Raw genomic sequence first — 20,565 nt, forward strand, 5'->3', positions numbered from 1 at the left:
TCAGATGTAGAGGTACCTTTGGGTGTGCCCCAGGGAAGTGTGTTGGGATCCTTGCTGCTCATATTGTATATTAATGAGCTTGCAGACAGTATTAATAGTAAAATCAGGCTTTTCGCATATCTATAATGGAGTATTATCTGAAACAAGCTACATAAATATTCAGTCACATCTTGATAAAATTTCAATGTGGTGCTGAGATTGGCAACTTGCTCTAAATGTTCAGAAATACAAAATTTTGCACTTCATAAAACGAAAAAAAGTAGTATCCTGTGACTATAATACCAATGAGTCACTGTTGGAATTGGCCAACTCATACAAATGCCTAGGTGTAACATTTTGTAGGAATATGAAATTGAATGATCACATAGGTTGTCGTGGGTAAAGCAGGAGGTAGAATACTGGGGAGCGCAATCAGCCTATAAAGGAGATTACTTACAAATCACTCGTGCAACCAGTTACAAAATAGTGCTCAAGTGTGTAGAATCTATACCAAATAGGACTAACAGGGGGTATTGAACGTATACAGAAAAGGGCAGCATGAATGGTCACAGGATTGTTTAATCCCTGGGAGAGTATCACAGAAATACTGAAGGAACTGAACTGGAAGACTCTTGAAGATGGACTTAAACTATCCTGAGAAAGTCTATTAACTAAGTTTGAAGAACAAGCTAAGGCTTACATAGGGCTCACACAGAGATTGTGAAAATAAGATTAGAATAATTACTGCAAGCACAGAGGCAGTCAATCAATCATTCTTCCCGTGCTCCATACATGAATGGAACAGGAAGAAACCCTAATAACTGGTACAATGGGAGAACGTACTCTGTCTTGCACCTCACGGTGGTTTGCAGGTTATAGATGTAGATGTAGACATCAGTATAATTATTATCTCTTACTGAAAGTGTCATTTCTATTAATTGCATTACGTATTTCTTTCAGTTACCTTTTGTACTATATTGCAGCAGTTCTTTTTGTGTATGGTCCAAGTTTTATTGAGTTATGTTACATGGCAGTGACACATGATGCAAAATTTACTTTCATCTTTATGTTTTGCACATCAGTGTACACTGAGGTGACAAAAGTAATGACACAGCAAAATGCACATATACAGATGGCAGTAATACTGTGTACACAAGGTATATAAGGGCAGTGCACTGGCAGAACTGTCGTGTGATCCATGTGGAGAGGTTTCAAACATTATTATGGCTGCACAACATGCATTAACAGATCTGAACACAGAATGGTAATTGGAGATAGATGTGTGGGACATTACATTTTGGAAATCGTTAGGGAATTCAATATTTCAAGACCCATAGTGTCAAGAGTGTGCCGAGAATACCAAATTTCAGGCATTACCTCTCACCACGGGCAATGCAATGACCAATGTCCTTCACGTGACGACCGAGAGCAGTAACGTTTACGCAGAATTGTCAATGCTAATGGCTGTGTGAAATCACCACAGAAATCAATGTGGGATATACCACCAACGTATCGGTTAGGACAGTGCAGCGAAATTTGGCAGTAATGGGCAATGGCAGCAGATGACTGATGTGAGTGCTTTGCTAACAGCATGGCATCGCCTGCAGCGCCTCTCATGGGCTCGTGACCATCGGTTGGATCCCAGATGATTGGATAACTGTGGCCTGGCCAGATGAGTCGCAATTTCAGTTTGTAGGTGCCAATGGTAGGGTTTGAGTGTGGCACACACCCTATGAAGCCATGGATCCTAGTTATCAAGAAGGCACTGAGCAAGCTGATGGTGGTTTCATAACGGTGTGGGCTATGTTTGGTCCAACTGAATTGACCACTGACTGGACAATATGAGCAAATGATTTGGCCATCCAGATCGCCCAATATGAGTACCACTGAGTATTCATGGGACATAATTGAGAGGTTAGTTCGTGCACAACATCCTGCACCAGCAGCACCTTAGCATTTATGGACGGCTATAGACGCATCTTGGCTCAGTATTTCTGCAGGGGACTTCCAGCAACTTGTTGAGTCCATGCCACATAGAGTTGTTGAATTATGCTGTGCAAAAGGAGATCCAGCACATTGTTGGTAGCTATCCTGTACTTTTGTCACCTTGTTGCATAATAAGATAATATGCTCAGATGGAAACCCAGTTTTAAGCAAAGAAGGGAAAGCAGAAAGGTGGAAGGAGTATATAGAGGGTCTATACAAGGGCGATGTACTTGAGGACAATATTATGGAAATGGAAAAGGATGTAGATGAAATGGGAGATATGATACTGCGTGAAGAGTTTGACAGAGCACTGAAAGACCTAAGTCGAAACAAGGCCCCGGGAGTAGACAACATTCCATTAGAACTACTGACGGCCTTGTGAGAGCCAGTCCTGACAAATCTCTACCAACTGGTGAGCAAGATGCAGGAGACAGGTGAAATACCCTCAGACTTCAAGAAGAAAATAATAATTCCAATCCCAAAGAAAGCAGGTGTTGACAGATGTGAAAATTACCGAACTATCAGTTTGATAAGTCACAGCTGCGAAATACTAACGCGAATTCTTTGCAGACGAATGGAAAAACTGGTAGAAGCCGACCTCGGTGAAGATCAGTTTGGATTCTGTAGAAATATTGGAACACATGAGGCAATACTAACCTTATGACTTATCTTAGAAGAAAGATTAAGGAAAGGCAAACCTATGTTTCTAGCATTTGTAGACTTAGAGAAAGCTTTTGACAATGTTGACTGGAATACTCTCTTTCAAATTCTAAAGGTGGTAAAGGTAATATACAGGGAGCGAAAGGCTATTTACAATTTGTACAGAAACCAGAGGGCAGTTATAAGAGTCGAGGGACATGAAAGGGAAGCAGTGGTTGGGAAGGGAGTGAGACAGGGTTGTAGCCTCTTCCCAATGTTATTCAATCTGTCTATTGAGCAAGCAGTAAAGGGAACAAAAGAAAAATTCGGAGTAGGTATTAAAATCCATGGAGAAGAAATAAAAACTTTGAGATTTCGCCGATTACATTGTAATTCTGTCAGAGACAGCAAAGGACTTGGAAGAGCAGTTGAACGGAATGGACAGTGTCTTGAAAGGAGGATATAAGATGAACATCAACAAAAGCAAAACGAGGGTAATGGAATGTAGTCGAATTAAGTCGGGTGATGCTGAGGGAATTAGATTAGGAAATGAGACACTTAAAGTAGTAAAGGAGTTTTGCTATTGGGGGAGCAAAATAACTGATGATGGTCGAAGTAGAGAGGATATAAAATGTAGACTGGCAATGGCAAGGAAGGCGTTTCTGAAGAAGAGAAATTTGTTAACATCGAGTATAGATTTAAGCGTCAGGAAGTCGTTTCTGAAAGTATTTGTATGGAGTGTAGCCATGTATGGAAGTGAAACATGGACGATAAATAGTTTGGACAAGAAGAGAATAGAAGCTTTCGAAATGTGGTGCTACAGAAGAATGCTGAAGATTAGATGGGTAGATCACATAACTAATGAGGAGGTATTGAATAGAATTGGGGAGAAGAGGAGTTTGTGGCACAATTTGACGAGAAGAAGGGACCGGTTGGTAGGACATGTTCTGAGGCATCAAGGGATCACAAATTTAGCATTGGTGGGCAGCGTGGACGGTAAAAATCGTAGAGGAAGACCAAGAGATGAATACACTAATCAGATTCAGAAGGATGTAGGTTGCAGTAGGTACTGGGAGATGAAGAAACTTGCACAGGATAGGGTAGCATGGAGAGCTGCATCAAACCAGTCTCAGGACTGAAGACAACAACAACAACAACAACAACAACAACAACAACAACATGCAATAGTCACTGTTATTTGAGCCACTATGATCACACTGGCTCCACAGAAACTATATTTCCCATCATGCAATTTTTGAGGAAGTGTTGTCGCTTTTTCTGGTTAAGTTTCACATACTGTATGATACGTAAGACCTTATGATACGATTATTTCTTATATGTGGTCAATATTATACTGAATATGATTAGCCCGTCCTGTCATTAGCAATGCACTGTATTTCATGTAATGTGTGTGTGTGTGTGTGTGTGTGTGTGTGTGTGTGTGTGTGTGTGTGTGTGTGTGCACCATTCTTCAATACCAATTACCTGTTTGAAATTACTGTTGTCTAGGATGTTGAGCATTAGCAGATGTGACTGGATAATTATTCTGAATGACAGATCAAAAAGATGTAAAATTAATTATGTATTTGGAACCTACAGCAAATAACTAAAAACACACATTACACTGGAGCAAGTCAGAAGTCCTTGGACAACTTCATAAGTTGGAAGATTAAAGGGAAAATTGAAATGTTATGATGAGAACACAGGTTTGACGTGAAGCCGCAACTTTTGTAGTGAATGTCATTCATGGCTGCCATCTTGAAATCCGCCATTTTGGATTAAAGTCATTTTTTTAAATGGGGAGGGGGGTGTATTACACATCAAATAACACTCGCTTGAGCTCTGGAACTGAGCAGTGTAATTTGTTTTTGTATATCTTGTAGAGTTTAAAAGTTATTAATGTTCAAAGTTACCTTGATACTGACTCACGTCTCTCTTTGTTTCAGGTGATCTAAAATGGGTCTGACACGTGAACATAAGATCGAAATCATTCTTACATGAGGGGAACACAGCTACCGAACAATAGCAGCTGACTACAACAGACGGCACCCAGACAGAGAACCAGTATTACACAGCACGGTGGCTCATGTGATCACCAAATTCCATGAGATGGGCTCTGTTCACGATAGGGCACGTAGTGGGCGACCAAGGACTGCCACCAATGAGGAAATTGCAACTGTGGTTTTTGCGTAGTTTGTGAGAAGTCCTAAATGAAGTACCCGTCGTGTGGCCCTAACATGTGGAATAAGCCAAACCTCCGTTGTCCAGATATTGCACACCAATAAGTGGCATCCTTACAAGCTACAGATGCAACATCGACGTAACGAGGATGACCATGAGTTGGGAGTTCTGCTTATGGGATACTGAACAACACGAATTGGACCCTTCGTTTACCAAGAGCATACTGTTGAGTGACAAGGCGTATTTCACTTTGAACGGAGAGGTTAATCGACATCATTGTCAATACTGGAGTGACGCAAATCCGAACTGGGTTGTCCCAATTCGACAACATAGTCCAGCGAAGGTGACGGTGTGGTGTGGCATATGAGACACCCACATCATTGGGCCACTACCCACATCATTGGGCCACTTTTCATTTACAACACCTTAACTGCACCACAGTATCTGATGCTGCTGCAGGAACTTGTGTTCTGTTCCACACTGAACGCTGACGGCATTTTCCCATCTTATTTTCAACACGATGGAGCTCCTCCACACTATGGCATTGGTGTCCGTGAATTGTTGGAGGAACAACTGCCAGGGAAGTGGATTGGTCGCCGTGGTCCGGTGGAGTGGCCACCCAGATCCCCTGGCTTAACGCCCCTTGGATTTTATCCATGGGGACATCTTAAGCAGACAGTGTATGCTGACGGCATCCATGATTTGAGGCACCTGGAGGAACACATACAACATGCCTGTGACCAAATTGCAGGAGACATTCTCCTCCGTGTGCAGTCAGAGTGGTTGTGGCCACTACAGTTGTGCATTGCATGGGATGGACAACACGTAGAACGTGTATTGTAGCAGTCGGCATGAAAGTAATTTCCCAACTTTGAATATTAATAAGCTCTAAACTGTATAACATAGAAAAAAAAAATTACATCACTAAAAGCCAGAACTCAAGTGAGTGTTATTTGATGTGTCATACACCCCCCTTCCCATTAAAAAAAAATTGGCCATGAACGACATTCACTCAAAAAGTTGCGGCCCCACATCAAACCTATGCTCCCATCATCACATTTCAATTTTTCCTTTAATCTTCCAACTTATGAAGGTGTCCAAGGACTTTTGACTCGCCCTGTATAACCTTCCTGATGAGGCAGTATGGTTGAATTTTATATTGAAACCAGTCATTTCTATATTTACACTTCTAAATGGAATGTTTAAGCTGCAAAATAAAAAAAAAAAAAAATAAATAAATCATCTATGGCATGTTCTGTAACAACATTTGTGTTACAAGTAGTTTGGGGATAAAAGCTAAAATGACTGTATTCTAAACAGAAGCAAGATGGCACTTAAATTCAGATAACTGTTAAATATACTTACAAGGAGATTAACAGAGTTTTCCAAGTTTGCAAGGCGAGGAAGGTGCCCCGTAACCTAAAAAACATGAAATTGTTGACATCATAAATGCTGAAACAGTGAACTGGCAGCCGAGTGAAATTATAGCGTCACATACCTTTCCACTAATCTTTGACTGCCTGGCTGTCAGAGCTGTGGCTGAACTGCTTTGATTTTGAAATCTGGTTACTGGCAGTTTAGTGTCTCCTTTCTTAGCACTGCTTGCTACGGTGATATGCAAGAACAAAGATCTTTTCACTTAATACCAAATCACATTTTCTTAAGGATAGTTTAATACATTAAAATAAAACATGAATGTAACTACTTTAACAAAATAAAAGAAATCTAAACACAGAGTATAATAATCATGAAAGCAATGTCTTAAGTTTACATTCCACCACCTTAACATACAGTCGTGTGATGACACTGGAGTGGGTGGAAGGTGGAGGCAGATAGAAAGATATTCCATGATGATTAAAGTGAAAGTTCACATTCCCCCACCAGGCAAATTGGAGAAGCACATTTTACGATACTAAATAAATCTGGATTTCACCTAATCTAAATTTTGAGGTGATATGTCCAATAAAATCTTCAAGACAAATCCACTTTATGCAGGAACAACATACCTAATTTTAAAAAAATTATTACTGTTATTATTCTTACAAAGTGAGCATCTGATTAACATTCTATTAAAATTATTCTCAGTTTAATTGGTTGATGATGCCTGTGTACTGCTATGGATGTGTTTCCTTGTTGATGTGTGTCTTTTTTAGTTTCATTTATAGTTTTCTAATCTCTTTCCCTTTATTCCTTTCTTGAACTTCAAATGACCATTCCAAGTAACTTTAAGTGGTGATACATGTATTTAAGTTAATAATATTGCACTGAGCAACACTGGGATGTTTAACTTTTCCTTGGCCATACTTTGGTACTGAAAGTTTTCAGGGAGGAAAAAATAGCTGGTAGTTATATAAACATAAAATAATAGATTCAATTATAGATTTTCAAGCCGTCTCCCCTAGAACTGCAACTTCCGGTTTAAAAGCATTCAACAAAATTTATACCATCATTAATGCCCCATGCCCCTACTAATGAAAAGAATTTTCTCTAACAAAGACTAGGAAAGAAGTGGAAAAGTTTTGGGATCTCCTTGACCAAAGAATAAACCAAGTAAATATTAACAATGTTAAGATCCTGTTAGGGGGCTTCAATGCCCAACTCTGAAGAGAAGAGAAGTACCGGGATATCATTGGGAAATGGGCTCCACATAAACAAACAAATAAGAATGGCAAAGACTTGTTGAGCTCTGTAGGAAACACAAACTGATCTCAAAGTCCACATCCTTCATAAGTAGGCCAAACAAACTTAAAACTTGGAAACATCCTGATTGGAGAAAAGGGGAATGGCAGCTGGATCATGTATTTATGGACTAATTCTTCCACAGAGAAATCTACAATGTTAAAGTATTAAGAGGGGTAGAGACAGGTTCTGATCATTACATTGTCAAAATCAAAATTAAGTTCACATCACTAAAAAAGAAACCAAAATGCAATAAACGAACAAGGAACTTCGATCCCCACCAGTTAATTAGAAACAATAAATATAGAGAAGCCACACAGAAAATATAAAACTGACATAATTTAGAAGAACTGGTTCAAATTCTCAGGCAACAAGCAGAAAATTTAGCCCCATTGAACAGACGCAAAAGACATGTCTGGTGGAACTCAGAATGTGACGAAATTTGTGAAGAAAGACATTATGCATGGTTAAAATTTCAAACACACAAAACAGAAGAAAATGCAGCCAACCTCAAAAATATCAGGAAAAAGTTCACACAAATTATCAGGCAAACCAAGAGACAATCACAGAAAGATCTAATTGACTCAATAGAAGAAAATTACCATAAAACCCACTTCCAGAGACTTTTACAAAATGTTTGCAAGACAATTGCAAAAATTTGCCCCTCCCATAATAATGCTGAAAAGGGAAGATGGAAAAATGGCAAATAATGACAAGGAAAATGCCGAAATAATGGCAAAAGCATTAAGTAAACTTTTGAATTGTGAAGAACCCCAGGAACTTTTAGCAATTAATACAGACACACCCATCAAGACTCCAACTGATCTCATAAATCCTCCAACAACCCAAGAGGTGGAAATGGTACTCCTCAGAGAGATGAAAAATTATAAGGCATGTGGAGAAGACCAAGTGCTTTCAGAAATGTGCAAATATGGCAGTGATATAGTTCGAACATCCTTACACATAGCCCTAACAACAATCTGGATAACAGAAAAGTTTCCCGAACATTGGACCACAGCCATAATCCACCTACTCCACAAAAAAGGAGATTAAAGCAACCCAGATAATTGCAGAGGTATCTCTTTCTTAGACTGCACATACAAAATTTTCTCCAGAATCCTATACAAGAGGATCAAGGAGCAACTCGAGGAAGAATTAGGTGAATACCAAGGAGGCTTCAGACCTTGGAGAAGCTGTGCTGAAGAGATCATCACTTTAAAATTGGCCACATTACAAGAAATGAAATAAACCTCTTGTAATAACCTTCACGGACTTAGACCTTCAATGTTAAAAATCTTAACAAATTTCGGGCTCCATACAAAATTAATCAAATTGATAGGACTCACCTTAACCAACACTGTAACAAAAGTCAAGCTCTGGGGGAAGGGGGGGGGGGGGGGGGGGGGGGGGGAACACTCTGAACCATTCATCAAAAAAACAGGTTCAAGACAAGGAGATTGCTTGGCACCCCCGCTGTTCAACTGTGCTTTAGAATACATAATGAGGGAATGGTACAAGATTAACCCAAAGAACATCCAAATTGGAAGACCCAAAGACAACATAAGTTTAAATTGTCTAGGATTTGCTGATGACCTTGTTCTCTTGTTCAACAGTATTCAAGAAACCAAACACCAAGTTATCTCATTACAGGAAATAGCACAGAAAACTGGTCTTGAAATATCCTTTGAAAAAACAGTCAACATGTTAACTGACCCACCATTCATAAACAAAATTGCTATAGGAAACCAAGAAATGAAAACTGTAGATAAATTTAAATATCTGGGAAAAATCATAACATATAACCTCGATGGAAAGTCAAAATGGTATAACAGAATAAACAAATTGACTAGAGCACAATAAATCACAAAGAACACCTACAAAAAAGAGCCTGCCAATAGAAACAAAATTAAAACACTACAAAACAGTCACTCACAACCAGAAATAACATGCGCAAGTGAAACCATCTTCAAAAAACGAACACTGCACAAATAGACAAAATACTCAAAATAGAGAGAAGAATCATCAGAACGTGCATCAACAAATCGTACCACAAAGATGGACACTGGAGAGTAGCTACAAATGACACAGTCTACAAGGAAATAGAACCGGTGATGAGTACAATCAGGAAGAAATTAATTTCATTTTTCAGACATCTAATCAGAAGACCAGAGAACAGGATCATCAGGAGAATAATAGAAAAATTGTGGAATGATAAGTGCAACATTAAGTGGATAACAGAAATCAAGGAAGATATGGATGAGCTACAGATTACATTGGATGACCTATGAAACAAAACTAACAAAATCAGGAAACTCACAGGCAAACAAACCAGACTGCAAATCAGAATCAACAAACAGACAATAGGAAGGGTGATTTCTGATGAAGAAAGGATGAGATCTGAGAGAATGAAGAAGTACTGGGTTGACAGAAAACTGAAAAATTCTTTGTATAAAGTCGGACAGAGTGGTCCAATGAAGGCCATAAAATGGGAATAAATAAAACATAAAATGAAGGTGCTCATTAAATGCTACCTATCTTCAATTAGTCTAGCTTGGTAGAGCTTGCAAACTGACAGACAATACTTTTAAGACCAACATGTAACCATAACATCTTACTTCGATCATAGATAAATTACTTTCTCTGAAGGTTCTTCTAACAAATTGCAGTCTAGCACCTATACACAGCATACTTAGATTTATGTGGTCACTCCATTTAAAAGCCCTCCACCAGATGCAATCCTTGAGGTTTTGTTCTTTCTCAGATTGTCGTCAAGTCTTTATCTAATTGTAATAACATTTGGTTACATTGCAGTGGTCAGCTGACAGTTGACAATAGGTGATGCAATTTAAAGGTCTTCCTGCAATTCACAATTTTCTAGTGCCTCAGCCTTGCTCTGCAAAAAGGTACAGGTTATGTAATGGTCATTTACATATTTTCTTAACTGCAATGGACTTTTTGCACTTTCCTGAGCAATGTCTGATGATACTTTAAACACAAGTTTCCTCACTGAGAACAATGTACTGAATTCCCTTTGGTAACACAACGTCAGCTCAGTCACATGCTGCTCTGAGATTTTATATCAGTTTATTTACTATGAAGCACTGCAGTTTCCTTGACACAAAAACCACAATCAACCTGGACTTCATTAACTATGGCCTTTTGGAGGGAATTTCACAAAATCAGCATATATAGGATCACATTGCTTCCAGCGGAGTAGTAGTTTGGTCTTCAAAATGTAATAATATTCAAGGAGACAAAATCCATAATTCTGCAATAAGTTGATCCTTGTCACCAAAAGTCAACACTCCTTAAAATAGATAAACTTATGTTTTTTTCTGTTATTATTGGTCACACTACTGCTCTGAAGATCTATAATAAATGCAATAAACGGTTGCTAGAGTAGTAGTTGAATATTTTGCATGATCAATATGATTCTAATGGATATTCCATCATGTCCATACTTTTCCTGTGCCAAGGAACTTGCTTTTTGAATTTGTAATCTCTAAGTCTGTCATTTTTGTATCTGTGTGACACTCAATAAGAACTACTGTGGTCACTATTGCTTAGGAGATGTAAATTCAGAGGACAGTACATAGTTTATTTGGTTGCATTTCATTATGTTCCACCTTCATGCTAGTGTGGTGAACAAGCAACACAGAGAATAGATTTTAATTTCCTGACTGACTACATAGGACAAAACAGTTCTGAATTTTTATTTCTTTTCCTGAAAATTTGGCAGGTAGAGAGTTTGCTTAAACACTCCCTGCACAGCTGTTCTTACTCATTCTCACTTCATTCAGCTTTTGTTTCTCTGCAGTACACAGTTTTGTTTGAAACTGCATTTAAAGTATTTGTGATTTCATACTAGCTTACCAACTTTGTTACTGTACTGGCTGATGGTGGACCCTTTCTGTCCATGTCTACCTTACTCAATGCATAATTATCTAACACATGACCTACAATAATTTAGTTTATGTTGTTGATTCTATATGCATATACCCCTTCCCATGAGAGTACTAGCTGCCTGGATAAATAGAACTCAGGTTCTTATCACTCTTGTTAAGCAGAAATATTTCATACCTTTCTTAAGAATCCCCTTGACGACTGCAATCTGATATAGTTAGTAATACGATCATAAAGTTGTACTAAATTCACTGTGTATACCTCTTGTCAGGATATTCGTGTTCTTACCATAGCAACTATGTCATTTAGACACTCAATGTGAATTTTCACCACTAACATTAATAATGAAAATGTGCACCTTTCACTCTGCTGCTGCAAACTGCAGTCTCCATTTACAACTGTAGTTCACACAGTTTACAAGAATACGCTAAGCTTTCTGCGATGTGTCTGATGTCTTCAATGCTTGATGAAGATGGGTAGTAGAACGAATTGATCAGTAGCATTTGTCCATCTTTAATGTCTAACTTTATATGGAATATCTCACATTCTAAATCACTATTGATTTCCTGACTTAAGATTGTGGTTTTTAAAACGATAAATACGCCATTGTTACTGGCATTTAACCTCTTATTTCCTATGTGCATACCATTCAAAAATATTTTCCTGCTACATTTCTGGTTTCAGCCTGTAATTCCGGGATCTTACAGTGAAGGTCGCAGCAGGTAAGTATTACTAGTGTACATTTTTATTTTCTGATTAGGGAATATACATAATCTGCTTGCTTAAAATGCTCATTTCTCCGGAGTATTCACCCACATTTCTCTCTCTTGCTCCACAGGTCAGGATCAGCACAAATCTGAAGTTTTAAGATAAAGTGTACATGTGCCAAATATTGCAAACAGTATTACCTACAGCTTATCACTCAACATTGACTTCTTTTACAGCATTATTTTTTAGTGTTTTGAGAGAAAATGAGTAATGGGTGATGCTTGTCCATTGCAACCATCACTAATTTAAAGCAAGGGCACAAAAACACTGGCAAATGATGTTTAATGAACAAACAATGATAAGACAGGCAAGGATTGCTTTTCACAGGAAGCCAGTTTATAAAGGGTTGAATGGAGCTACCACCCTAAACAGCCTTAAAACATTTTGCAAGAGATACCCTGTAAAGTTTCTGAGGACTCCTAATATGACATAAATACGTTCACATTTTTTTAAATGTATTTCTGACACACATTCTTGCTACCATGGTAACACTGGATTGTTATTTTCAATTATCATGAAATACCTTCAATCAGTGTATAAAAAATTGTGCTCTCTCACTCCACTCTCCTCAGAGCAGCCTGTGTATAGAAAAACAAAAAAATCACATCATGGCACATGCATACCTCTCAAAGAGCTGCAGAAAACATTTTAGTACTCATCTGGCGTACAGAATATCTTTAACCTAAGGAAACCCACATGTAATTTCACTTAAAATGCCCAGTCATAACTAAACCAAAGAACTATTACCAACTGAGAGAGAGAGAGAGAGAGAGGCACTTGACACAGAGAGAAGAGATGAAAAAGGGACAAAACTTCAGAACTTCAGCAATACTGAGGAACATTCATTCTTTCATACCAGAAATCTTCTGAGCACTTCTAATAGATCCAAGAGCAACAGGCACTTGTGTTTTCCTTTGATACATTTTACTACCACGCCTGTTACTAGGATGTTGTGCTTGCCCAACACTGGGCCGGTTTTTATTTACCTGTTGACAAAATTGAAAGTGATATAACAATGAATCACTCAAATTATAGCTAAGGTTGAGACAGGAAGAGTCATTCACAAATAGTATTTGAATTTAGTAGAACAGAGATACACGATCAGACTGTGCCTTCTCTTTTCTTATTTATGGAAATGTAACATCCCATTCATACAAAGGTAATTGGAGAGAACAACAGGTTATTTACAGGATGAATGAAGAAAATGTCCGCTTTTGTTAGATTAACGATGCCAACATTTATGTGTAGAGTTGTAGTGAAATCACAAATACATGGGTTGGACAGAAAGTAGTGGCAACACTGTTATAAATCATACCAGATGTTCACCATATTGAACGCCCTCAATAAAACAGCCCCGCGTCTCTGTCACCTTCCCCCACATAGATGGAAGGTGTCACACACTGTTAGCGCGTCTATCTCTGTCGACCTCTCTTAAGGACTGCCCTATGGCAACGTGATATCTTCTGTTGCATTTTAGTGCATGCCAGGAAGAGGTTCCTTCATTCTGGCGTGTGAGTCGTAATCACACTGTCTCATATCGGACGAATGCATGGGATATTCGAGTATCTCCCACCCCTGTATACACAGGAGCTCCTGCACAGTGTTCACTGTGTGGCATCATGCATTGACATCAAGGATGATGGGATGCAGTTCCAGGTGCCATCAATCAGTTCCAGGTGCCATCACTCTTCTTCTCATTGCAGGATGAAGGTGACGTCACAAGAAACTGTATTAGTAAGCAGCAGTGACATACTGTTAGGGAGCTTGAATTGGCCTCCTACATTTTCAGACAGTAGGCGCTGCAACTGACTCAAACACAGCCGTCACCGCTCACTGCACTACTTCAACAGACCTTCTGCTGTTGGCTGTAGAGTGTGTATACCATCTGACACATTTCATGTTTCCACTGTATTAACCTTACTTTTTATCCAACCCACATAATCAATTAAAATGGCAGTACTGGGACTTCAAGCACCAGTAGCACACCTCACTGCAATAACACAACAGCTACAGTTTATACAAAATTAAGAAAAGGATTAATGGTGGGCTTCTGGGTGTTCTGCTGAGTTACTGTTTCCATTTTACGCATAATATTCAAACGACTGCCACAGCTATTTTCTTCCGAGGCTGTAAGTTTTCATGTTATATGTACTTGCTGTCTGGATTCCAACCAGTCGGCAAAACTGACAGCATCTGAAGAAGATGGCAGAGTGTCATCTAAATATTGCGCAGTCAGAAGCATACCACTGATCAGTCATCCCAGGAAAACCTCACAAGAAACAAGACATCTGAAATTAATGTGAAATACATTTAAGGAGTTGGAGTTGTAATAAAGGGAAAAATACAAGACAAATTAAACTCACTATCAATAAATCATTGGGTAGAAGCTCAGGAAAGAGATCCAGAATGTTTATCTATGAAAAAACAAAAGGAGGAAGGGAAAAATATTACTTCTCTCCCTTTGGCACTCACTTGTTCAAAACAACACAAAACAGATCAAATCAACCACATAGCCAAAGTCAACAAGGTAGATTAGGAGTTAATTTCCTGTTGAGAAGATCAGAGAGTGAGCCACAGCTCAGGGAGGACAAATGTGGATCAAGGAAATTAGTTGTGGCCACTGGATAGGTCTCTACATTGTAAAAGTTATGCTTATAGCTATAGCACAATTAGTCTTAAAACTCATCCATAATAGACATTTCTCCTGGATGAATGTATGCTACTCTGCAGCATACAATCATTCCACAGCTGAAACTGTACAAGAGCAGCTAACAAGTGATGCAAATTTTGCACCACTTTCATTTGGCACCTTTTATCCAGGAGAGACTGAACACATTTTCTGAGAGTATGTACACACAGATTAAAAACACAGATGTTACTTGTTATTTTTGCATTCAGAGGAGAAAGTTCGCAATTGAAATTTTGTGAGAAGATTCTGCCACAACAAAAAATGCTTTTCTTTAAATGACATCCTCCCCAAATCCTGTATCGTGTCAGTGATGCTCACTTCTATTTCAACCCTGTTTCATGTCAGTGACACTCGCTTCTATTTCACTAAGTACAAAATGTGCTGCTCTTCTTTGAACTTTCTCTATATACTCCGTTAATCCTATCTGGTAAGGATCCCAGACCACGCAGCAGTACTCCAAAAGAGGACAGACAAGCGCAGTAGATCTATTACATTTTTTAAGTGTTCTGCCAATAAAATGCAAACTTTGGTTTGCTTTCCCCACAACATTTTCTACATGTTCTTTCCAATTTAAGTTGCTCGTAATTGCAATTCCTGGGTATTTAGTTGAATTTACAGCCTTTAGATTTGATTGATTTATTGCAGAACTGAAGTTTAACAGATTCCTTTTAGCACTCATACGGACAAGTTCACACTTTTAATTATTTAGGGTCAACTGCCAATTTTCGTGTCATACAGATATCTTTTCTAAATCTTTTGCAATTTGTTTTGATCTTCTGATGACTTTACTAGACAATAAATCACTGTATCATTTGCAAACAACCAAAGATGAGAGCTCAGATTGTCTAGTAAATCATTTATATAGATAAGGAACAGCATAGGACCTAAAACACTATCTTTGAGAACAACAGAAATCACTTCTGCTTTACTCTACAACTTTCCATAAATTACTACAAACTGTGACCTCTCTGACAGAAAATCGCAAATACAGTCACATAACTGAGATGATATTCCATAAGCATGCACTCTGACTACAAGCCGCCTGTGTGGTACTGTGTCAAAAGCTTTCTGGAAATCTAGAAGTACGGAATCAATTTGAAAATCCTTGTCTGTAGCAGTCAACAATTCGTGTGAATAAAAGAGCTAGTCGTGTTTCACAAGAATGATTTTTTCTAAATCCCTGTTGACTGTGTGTCAACAGACCATTCTCTTTGAGGTAATTCATAATGTTAAAAAACATGTTCCAAAATCCTGCTGCAAGTCGACGTTAATTATATGGGCCTGTAATTTAGTGGATTATTCCTATTACTCCTGCTACCTTTCTTGAATATTGGTGTGATCTGGGCAACTTTCCAGTCTTTGGATACGGATCTTTTGTCAAGCGAGTGATTGTATATGATTGTTCGGTATGGAGCTATTGCATCAGCATACTCTGAAAGGAATGTAATTGATATACAGTGTGGACCAGAAGACTTGCTTTTAATAAGTGATCTAAACTGCTTCACTATTTCAAGGATATCAACTAAGTTACTCATGTTGGCAGCTGTTCCTGGCTTGAATTGCGAGATATTTACTTCGTCTTCTTTGGTGAAAGAATATCTGAAGGCTTTGTTTAGTAACTCTGCTTTGGCAGAACTGTCATTGCTAGTATTTCCGCTGCTATCACGCAGAGAAAGCATTGATTGTGTCTTGCTGCTAGCATACTTTACATACGACCGGAATTCCTTTGGATTTTCTGCCCGGTTTCAAGACAAAGTTTTGTTGTGGAAACTATTGCAGGTATCTCACGTTGAAGACTGCATTAAATTATGAGATTCTGTAAAAGATCGCCAATCTTGGTAATTTTGTGTCCATATAAATTTGGCATGCTTTTTTTGTTGTTTCCGCAACAATGTTCTGACTTGTTTTGTGTACCCAGGGGGCTCAGTTCCGTTGTTTGTTAATTTATTTGGTATAAATCTCTTAATTGCTATCGATACTATTTTTTTGAAGTCAAGCCACAGTCTACACTTACACTGTTAATTTGGAAGGAGTGAAGATATTCTCTCTCAGAAAGGTGTCAAGTGAATTTTTATCTGCTTTTTTGAATGGGATATTTTTCATTTATTTTTCGAGCATTTTGGGGTTACAATATTCAATTTCAGTACGACAATCCTTTGTTCATTAATCCCTGTACATTTTGATGTTCATTACTAGCTCTGGATTATTTGCTGCTAAGAGGTAAAGTGTAGTTTCACAACCATTTAATATTCATGTGGGCTCCTGAACTAACTGCTCGAAATAACAACAGGATATGTGGGAGATGAATCAAGTGTGTGGGAGTATCTGGAGTGTCTTTGAAGGCAGAGTGCAATCTTTATACTCTCTCGTACTTCAGCTTTCAACCAGAGAGGAAAGTTCACTGGCCACACAAATGTGAACTGCCTCTCTCATGCTCCCTATTTCTGTATTTTACCTAATCACCTAAACTGGCAGTCAACATTTACTTGTGCCCTTGGGTGAATTGTCCTTTATTGCGAGTATCATGAACATACCACAATTCAATGAATTTCACTCTTTAATTTCGGAAGCCTCCCTTCTGAGACCCCCCTCTTCTGCCCTGACCATGCTGCTACTCTTGTATGCCTGCACAGAACAAAGTACACCGTTCAAAATAAATAGGAGAACATGTGAATCAACATCCAGTATGTTAAACCTATTTTGATACAGGTGGTACCTGTGGTCTTACTGCATGGCTTGAAATCTTCACTTTCAATGTATGCAACAATTAAAATCATTCAGCATTATTGGCCATGTCATGCATTAAAGGAGGGTACACAGATGATAAGGTGTCATTTGTGGACACTGTATTCAACCAAACACATGCAACACGACATCTTAATGTAACACAAGTTGCAAGGGTGGTCTGTTTTATCCAGAAAGGATGGATTTTCTGCTGGATTTGTTGCAGCTGCCAATGTCTCTCCATCTGTCATACATAGGTTGAAGACACGCTTCAAGAAGACAGGTCAGTACATCAGGTGAGCTGGACAGGGTCGCCAACACATTACAACCATATGTGAAGACATATCTGGCCATTTCTGCGTGGCTTCTCACAGATACCACCAGGGTACTGCAAGACAATCTCAGAAGGGCCACTGGAGCCACCGTGTCTAATCAGTCTGTAATGAACAGGTTATGAGAAAAGGAACACACCCTGCTTGATAGGACATCTTGCAGCTCACCTTCTGTTCTGCCGTTCACATGTCAACTCGTTACTTCATCTCTAGTGAAATGTGTTATTCACACATGAGTCCAGATATCCTCCAATGCAAGATGATGGCCGTGTTTATGATGAGCTGTCTCGGATGTCCAGGAAATCTACAGATCTCCAAGGTTCTATGTTGTTGTGAGGAGGCATCAGTGTTGACGGTCACAGGGATCTCATCGTCATCCATGATCAGTGTACCACCACACAAAGTAGAACAGATCATGTGCTGGATGCTGCACAATCATGGCCCAGAATTATTTCTATTGCCAGGGCCTATGTGGCAGGAGTCAGCAGGGATGTCTTGTGAAGCCTGGACATTGAAGTAATGGAATGGGCAGCGGTGAGTCCCAACCTAAAGCCACCTTGCATATGTAAGACATGTGTAGCGGCACCACAATTTAAGATGGGGAAAGGTTAGCTTCGGTACAATATTTCTGAGCGCACAAGTTACAGCCAGGTGCAGGCCTGTTAACAGTAAGTTACGCTACCAGCGGTTGCGAAGTAGAATGGAGTAGACCCGCTGAAGACAGTAAATGCAGTGATTTGCATGGTGCATTGTTACAGACAGAAGGGGCCCACTGGCTCAAACCAGGTGTTATGAATACATGACTCGGGGTGGCGCATTAGCAAAACAGAGGCACACAGCTGCGAATAAATAGGTACTGGTTCACTAACAAGGCATTCAAGTGTGACAGCTCTCCTGGATGGCGGGGTGTGTCACACCACCGGCTACAAACTGCAGATGGGGCGCCAATGTTCCAGTCCACGGCAGGTTGCTGGTTTGACATTCTGAGGCCAATGTGAGGTCCACAGCCAGCCAGCGGCGTGCCACGCCACGGCTCGCTACTGCGGGCAGTCTTGTTGGCTTCCAACACACGCCGGAGGCATCCCGAGGCAAGGGCCACACATTTGGACGCCTGATCAAGGGGGCTTGTTGTTGCAGCAATCTAAGCCACACTGCTGAGGAAGCTAGCTGCAGGCCGCCCTGCAGCTCCCAGCGGGCGCAGCGCTGAGGCAGTAGGGACTGAGACTGCAGAGTTGACTGCCAGCACATCCTGACGTCATCACAACTCCGCAGCCACACAAGGTCGACACACAGCATGGCATTGCATAAGTCAGTGAGGCAGCCATTCTGCACCAAGGCAGCGAAGTGGTGTCCTCAGCACTGCGGGACCCGGTGTCACAGACCGAGAAGAGGAACAGGGGGCACTGTAGCTGGAATAATAAATCATTTGGGAAACTGATGAGTTTTAATGCGGCACATCCTGACAGTTTCCATACTCGTGCAACATTCCTCTACATTTGGTGTCAGAATACTGGGCATCGTCTGTACGGTATGACGTTCGAGCCCATCACCTGCATTACGGTTATAAAATGTGGTGACTGTTGACCAACTTTTCTTTTCTGAGTGTCGGACGTTTTCTTTCCTTTCTTGTTTGTGTTTTGAGTACGGCTCCTGGCAGGCCAATTTAGATGCTTTGCGCAAGCATTTTTTGTTGTTGTCAGAATAAGTGTCAGTGAGCTTGAGGCAGTAAGATGCTTTTCATGGCATTTGATTACTTTTGCATTGGTTTATGATGATACTGAGTATGATGATACAGAGCTGTAGGAAGTCAGGTTATTCTTGTACTTAAATGTTTTGTTTCAGGATTAACTGGGAACGAAAGCAACACAATGGCAGAGTCAGGGACGCAAGGTGTGTCGGAACCAGAAGTGGTACGGATTTTGTTGGAAAACGTAGCACAACTGACAGCAGACAATACACAGTTGAGAAATGAATTAACATCCAAAAGTGAGCAGGAAACCGCATCGGAACAGCCGTTTTTGCCTAGGGTGCTGCAGCAGTAGATTGGTCCAGCCGCCGCGAGTTTGATTATTCTGTTTTCTGGCAAGGCATCTGAGGATGTGCGGTAGTTTGTGGAGGACTGGGAAACTTCAGCTGTGATGAATGGTTGGTCTGATGAACAGCTGTTAAATGTAGCCAAGATTAGATTTACAGGTGAAGCGAAGACATATGTAAGGTGTTCTGAGGCCTTAAGGAAGGCAGGGCAGTTTAAGCAGTTGAAGGAGGGGCTTTTTACAGAGGTACAAGAAACAGAATAGCGCTCGGTACTTCAAGGAGAGGTTGAGTACAATGACAAAGACGCAGTGGGAGACAGTAGTGAAATTTGCGGACAGGATAAGAGAAATTAATGAGTATACTTACGAGTTGGATCAGAGTGATGAGGCGAATGGTGTTCTGTTGCAGGACACCAAGTAAAGGGCACTTGATGTATTTCTGAGGGGATTATCGGTGCATATGTCGCGGAAAGTGCGTTAAGGGACTCCGAAAGATTTGTATTCGGTCATTCAGCTGTCAATTCAATGTGAGGAAATAGACGTGGCAACAGGGGTACGTGATAGACAAGCAGTGTTTACAGCGGGTATAAAATGTTAGAAGTATGGTCGTGCGAGACACATACAGAGGCAATGTACCCAGTCACTGCGGAAT

General features: G+C 39.8%; 1 protein-coding gene across 1 annotated transcript in view; it reads right to left on the reverse strand.

The window, feature by feature from the left end:
- LOC124716304 overlaps positions 1 to 20,565 on the reverse strand; it is a 141,181-nt gene that overhangs the window by 17,752 nt on the left and 102,864 nt on the right. Inside the window, exons 6-8 of the mRNA XM_047243163.1 lie at positions 12,992 to 13,121; positions 6,284 to 6,390; positions 6,151 to 6,204 (exon numbers count right to left, since the gene is read on the reverse strand). Coding sequence (XP_047099119.1) covers positions 6,151 to 6,204; positions 6,284 to 6,390; positions 12,992 to 13,121 — 291 coding nt within the window. The remainder of the gene's footprint in view (positions 1 to 6,150; positions 6,205 to 6,283; positions 6,391 to 12,991; positions 13,122 to 20,565) is intronic.

Source organism: Schistocerca piceifrons, chromosome 1 (genome assembly GCF_021461385.2).
Source record: "Schistocerca piceifrons isolate TAMUIC-IGC-003096 chromosome 1, iqSchPice1.1, whole genome shotgun sequence".
NCBI classification, from domain to species: domain Eukaryota; kingdom Metazoa; phylum Arthropoda; class Insecta; order Orthoptera; family Acrididae; genus Schistocerca; species Schistocerca piceifrons.